The sequence below is a fragment of the Medicago sativa genome, chromosome 7, assembly GCF_051527215.1.
Source record: "Medicago sativa cultivar Bolivia chromosome 7, Bolivia_mono, whole genome shotgun sequence".
Taxonomy (NCBI): Eukaryota; Viridiplantae; Streptophyta; class Magnoliopsida; order Fabales; family Fabaceae; genus Medicago; species Medicago sativa.
In genome coordinates, this window is record NC_140755.1 from 53,346,169 (window position 1) to 53,352,277 (window position 6,109).

The window sequence follows — 6,109 nt, forward strand, 5'->3', positions numbered from 1 at the left end:
CTACAACATACAATGCTCCTAGACCCGACTTCTACATGCATGCGGTACTATCACCAACAACGTCTAGGCCGTCACCCCATGATGCCAATAGCACATCATAATCACTTCAACTGGATATAAATATCCCATAACTATGAATGCATGAACATATGACACACTATGCACATGTTTAACAACAACTCACCAACATCATCAACATACATGAATTCACCAACAATATCAACATCATTACTAATCAACAACTCTACACAATTTCTCACAATTCAAGTAAAGGAGAAAATCCACCATACTATGATAAACATCATATTCAACATCTATCAATCATTCACACGTCTTCATATAATCATATCAAACTAGTCACAAAAGATTTACAAGATATTCGGCCGTAAAGGTCATTTTCGATAAAGTTCATATATCGTTTTACAACTTTAAAACAATTGAGACAATGAACCAAAACCAAGTAAACAAATCTCAATGCCTCAACTATGCATACACTTAGATCACATATAAGTGCAGTTGAGTATGCATGTGCGTTTCACCGGCTAAAGACGACAAAATCATGAAAATCACAAAGTTCGTCTCTCTTTATCACTTTTCTAAAAGAATTTCATTTTCAAAGCAAAACAAGTCAAAAGTTAATGAAATCAATCACAACCATTTTTAGAAATCATATAATCAGTATACATCCTTAATCCTACCTTAAAAAGGCAATGCAAACACATACTTGATTTTGTGGGAGAAATAAACTTTGACGCCAGAATGAAGAAAATCACACTTCAAGGGGAAAAAACCGCACTTTGGAATTTTGTTAAAGTTTAGAAACATAATTGTTATGTTTCTGAGTTGCTATTCTATAACATCACGCAACATGAATTAAGTCACGTTAAGTTACCACCCGCGTGAGTGAACTCATGCTGAAAGTACCGAGCATGATTTAAGTCATGTAGTGGTACTTTCGTCAAATCAATTGGGAGTGAGCAATATTTGTTGTGAGAAGAACAATTTTCAAGTGAGAACTAGCAACAGACCCGTGCTAAGCACGGGGCTCGTGCTCCGCACGAGCTGATGCTTAAATCGCGATTTATGCGTCAAAACATATTTACAATATTATTTTTACATTGAGAAATAAGAAAAAAAAAATATTGATAAAGATGAAGATAATAATAAAAACATTGAAATAGTTGTTATTAAATAATATAAAGTGGTAGACTAAAAATATGTGAAAATATTATAAATAATAAAATCACAATAATGATAACGGGGACGTTAATAAACCCTGTGATTTTTTTGTCAAAAAATGAAAACAAACCCCGTGATTTTTATATATCATTGAAAATATTTGTAATTTTTTTATTTTTATATGAATTTATAAACAATGAATATGTATATCATGCAAGATTCTTATATCTAATTATAATTAGTATATTATAATTACTCCCACTATTATTTAGAAGATACAATTAGGCATAACAATGAGGCGGGTGGAGATAGGTTTTACCTTCCTCGTCCCCATACCCTACTACCATATACTTACCCGCTATCCTACCCATACCCAACGGGGATAAGAAATCTAATCTCATCCCTATCTCCGACAGGTTCGGGTATCCCAGCCCCATCCCCGCAATGGATGATTTTTTTTTTTTGTTGATAAAATAGAAGTATTTTTCTGCCTCAGACGCAATGTTGCAATGCATTATCCTACAAAGAAATGATGATGATAGATCATGGCTAAGGTGATGGAGAATAGAGAGAACTCTGAGAAGTGAGTATCATTTGATAGACTGAGACTCTGATTATGTGACTGAAATGATTTATGGTTTGTATTTCTTTATATATAAAAGGGGACAATAAAATGTTTCTCTACATTTGGGACGAGTTTGAGTATGAGTTCAGGGTGGGTATACCTATTTCCCCGTTACTCATCCCGTACCCTTGTTTTAAAATCGAGGAAAACCCAAACCGAGTTAAAGAGGTGAAAAATCCATCAAATTGAGTTCGGTTCGGATGGGTACTCGCGGGTATGGGTTTTGTTGTCATGCCTAGATACAATACATAAAAAAAATCAATTTAATTAATTAATATGTGACTGATTGTTGTCCCATGTATGATTTGTACAACAATATTAGTTAGTGTCTATTTAATTAATTAGAGAGTAACGTTTATCTTGTGTTTTTTTATATAGTCATTCTTTATAATAATGAATAAAGAACAATTCCGAACCCGTTTTGTTACAAATTAAAATAAAAGTGATTTTGATATCTATTGTTTAAGAGAATTTATAAAACAAATCACGATTTATTTTGTTTGGTTATTGTAATTAAAATCACATGTTTTAAATAATTTAATTTGTTTGGATACAACTATAAAAAAATGGATTTTTTGTTACAAAACTACATCAACTTTAATAATTAGAGAAAGATTAACTTTAATAATTTGAGAAAGATAATAGATTGTAAATTGTTTTTGACTCTTTAGATATTTGAGAAAGATTTTTTGCTACAAAACTACATCAACTTTAATAATTAGAGAAAGATTAACTTTAATAATTTGAGAAAGATAATAGATTGTAAATTGTTTTTGACTCTTTAGATATTTAGAAGTTGAATTATAGAAAAATTTATTTTGATTGGGATTAAAATTAAGTTTGTTTGTTCTTTAAAAAAAGATTAAGTTAGAGTGTTTTTTTTTTTTGGGTACAAAATTAGAGTGTTTTATCAAGTGAGTTTGTTTTAATTTATTTTTAAGAGAGAAAATATAAGGGGAAGTTGAAGCAAAAGACACAAAAAAATATATTTTTGATGATGACTCAAAAAATTAAGAAGGGGTAAGATTGTATTTTTTGTACACATTAAGTTTCATAATTAGGGAATAGATAATTAGAAAATAAAAGATTATGTTTGTTAGTTATTTAAAAAAAGATTAAGTTAGTGTGTTTTATCGAGTGAGTTTGTTTTAGTTCATTTATAAAAGAGAAAAAATAGAGGGAGGTTGAAACAAAAGATACAAAAGGATATAATTTTGATGATGTGTCAAAAAATTAAGAAGGGGTAAGACTTTATATTTGGTAGACATTAAGTTTTATAGTTAGAGAATTAGAGAATAGATAGAGAATAGATGGATCCAAGTCCAAACAAACCTTTATAAATTCAACGTGTCACCTCTCAAAGTTGTAAACTATTTCTCTCGCTTTCTCCCTTTTAGTTAGGTCTTTCAAAGTCTCTTAGAATTCAAACAAGAAGAAGAATAATGATGCAGAATCACATCCGAAAATCACTCACAAACCTAACCAACGTTTCCATGAACATCACCAAACACTTGTTATCCAATCAAAAACTCAGAGAAAAGAACGTTGTGTTTTCACCATTATCGCTCAACACCGTGCTCAGTATGATCGCTGCCGGCTCCGAGGGTCCCACTCAAAAACAACTGCTCTCCTTTCTCCAGTCTGAATCAACCAGTGATCTCAAATCCTTATGCTCTCAGCTTGTTTCTTCTGTGCTCTCCGGGGCTCGCACTGGTGGACCTTGCTTGTCTTACGTCAATGGTGTGTGGGTTGAACAGACAATTCCTCTTCAACCTTCCTTCAAACAACTTATGACTACTGATTTTAAAGCTACTCTTGCTGAAGTTGATTTCCTCAACAAGGTACTCCTTTTCTTTCTTTTTCAATCTTGAATCCATGTGCCATGCTTAGAGTTTAGGGTTTCAAGTTGAGTGTAATGATTTTTTTATTTCAAGCAAATAATAATTTTCGTCATTAAATCACTCAATGTATTGAAATTCCAAAATAGTTTATGATTGTGAGTTATTAAAATGCTTCGTTAATTCGTTAATACTGTCATATTAGTCCCGCATATCAATAATGTCATATCAATCCTTATAAAAAAAGATTCCCGGTCATATCGGTCCATAGTTTAATGTTAGAGACTATTTTGATTGAGTACACAATCAAAGGATTATTTTTAAATTTAGATGCATTAGAGACTATTATGGATCCTCATTCCACATTAAGGGGCGAACATGAATTTATAAGAAACTCATATACACAACTATTTGGTCTAGAAACCCATGTTAAATCAATATTGATATTTAATATCATCAATTGTTATTAAGCACTAAATATTTTGAAATCTGCAACAGCTCCTTTAAGCAAATTTAATTTTTATAATTCCATATACCAACACAAAAACAAGCAGGTTGCATTAAACATATGAATAACAAACTTATTTATCCAATGAGATATGAGATATGAATGAGATATGGGATCAAACAGCAGGTTGCATCAACTTTTTTATAATTCCATTTCACCGTGGGATCAATAAATCTCACTATTGGATCGAATGAGATATGACAAGACTTATTTATCCAATTATGAACAACAAACTTATGCTGTTGTGCATAATGCAAGGCTATCTTGTGCACATTAGACAAAACAAATAATGTGACTTTGGAATGTATTATGAATTGATTTTATATTTTTGATCATACAAACTTGCTGTTGTGCATAATTTGGGCAACGATTTTCAGTGACATTAAACCTTTGACTCATTTTGAATACAAACTTTCTAGCACTAAAGATTATCTAATGTCTTGACAATTAACTGGATGGGTTTGTTCTGCAACTCACTCTCCCCTAACTGATTTACCAACAAAATATGTGCCAATAATATAAGTAAAATGTTTAATTCTTCTGTTATAATGCTCATGAAAAAATTCAAATGATTTATTTTAAGATGGTTAATTTTACAATTGATACTTATTTGAAGGCTGATGAAGTGAGAAAAGAAGTGAATTTATGGGCTGAAAAGGAGACAGAAGGACTTATTAAAAATCTTCTTCCACCTGGCTTAGTTCACAGCCTAACGAGTCTAATCTTTGCAAATGCGCTATACTTCAAAGGAGTGTGGAAACAACAGTTTGCTACTTCAAAAACGAAGGACTATGATTTTGACCTTCTCAATGGCAAGTCAGTAAAGGTTCCCTTTATGACCAGCAAGAATGATCAGTTCGTCAGTTCTTTTGATGGTTTTAAAATCCTTGGTCTTCCTTATAAACAAGGCAAAGATGGGCGCGCGTTCTCTATTTACTTTTTTCTTCCAGATGCAAAAGAAGGGTTGTCAGCTTTGATTGATAAGGTAGCTTCTGATTCTGAGTTTTTGGAACACAATCTTCCTCGTAAAAAAGTGGAAGTAGGCAAGTTCCGGATTCCAAGATTCAATATTTCTTCTGAGATTGAAGCATCTGAGTTGCTAAAGAAATTAGGATTGACTTTACCTTTTTCTATGGGAGGTTTGACAAAAATGGTGGACTCTCCTATTAGTAAAGAACTTTATGTTTCTAGCATATTTCAGAAGTCTTTCATTGAAGTAAATGAAGAAGGTACGAAAGCTGCAGCGGTGACTGTTGGCATGGTAGGCGGGTGTGCTCCGTATAGACCCCCTCCGGTCCCTCCAATTGACTTTGTAGCTGACCACCCTTTTTTATTTCTGATCAGAGAAGATTTTAGTGGAACCATACTCTTTGTTGGAAAGGTGGTCAATCCTCTTGATGGGTGATTGTTGAGTTCCATAGTATTTTAAATATGTTTTCTAAGCAACCCAATTTTACGTCCAATTTCTTATTCTTATACTATCTGAAATATATTTTGTTTGACAATTTTTATATTAATTCATTATCTGCGTAGTTTTATAATTGGTCATATATGAAAATTTACTTTATTGATGAAAAATTTATTTATTCTGAAAATTCACTAGCTAGTAACATTTGTTATATTGTCATTTACTCTGTTTTGTACATGATGTGAAACAAATCAACCTTGTGAATCAAACGAAAACATTGAATAGAGCACAAGTTTATTCATTGTTATTTTTACAAGAAAAGAAAGCAAGAACACAAATATAGTTACTTAATATCAAAAGCATCAGGGTTGAGTTTGAATTGATTTCAAATTTATGCATATTGATTAGAATTTAGCACAAGTACTTCTTCCGAGTTATTACCAAATCTTGCTTAGTGTTGCGTTCTTCCTTGAATGTGTAAAGTGTGAGCATACTTTGCCTTTTGACTAAGATCAAGTGTAATATCTAATATGTAGGCTATTAGCTTGAGT

At 31.9% G+C, this 6,109-nt stretch overlaps 1 protein-coding gene across 1 annotated transcript; it reads left to right on the top strand.

The window, feature by feature from the left end:
* The first annotated feature begins 3,240 nt into the window (after positions 1-3,240).
* LOC146906750 (serpin-ZX-like) lies at positions 3,241-5,605 on the top strand. Its single transcript, XM_085724815.1, has 2 exons — positions 3,241-3,645; positions 4,767-5,605. The coding sequence occupies exons 1-2, from the start codon at positions 3,247-3,249 to the stop codon at positions 5,553-5,555; spliced, it is 1,188 nt and encodes a 395-aa protein (XP_085580941.1). The 5' UTR covers positions 3,241-3,246; the 3' UTR covers positions 5,556-5,605.
* The last annotated feature ends 504 nt before the right edge of the window (positions 5,606-6,109 follow it).

Excerpts from the sequence above, each read along its gene's own strand:
- LOC146906750 (XM_085724815.1), top strand. The coding sequence starts at position 3,247 with ATGATGCAGAATCACATCCGAAAATCACTCACAAACCTAACCAACGTT. Across the intron at positions 3,646-4,766 it reads AAGTTGATTTCCTCAACAAG|GCTGATGAAGTGAGAAAAGA; the intron begins GTACTCCTTTTC and ends ACTTATTTGAAG.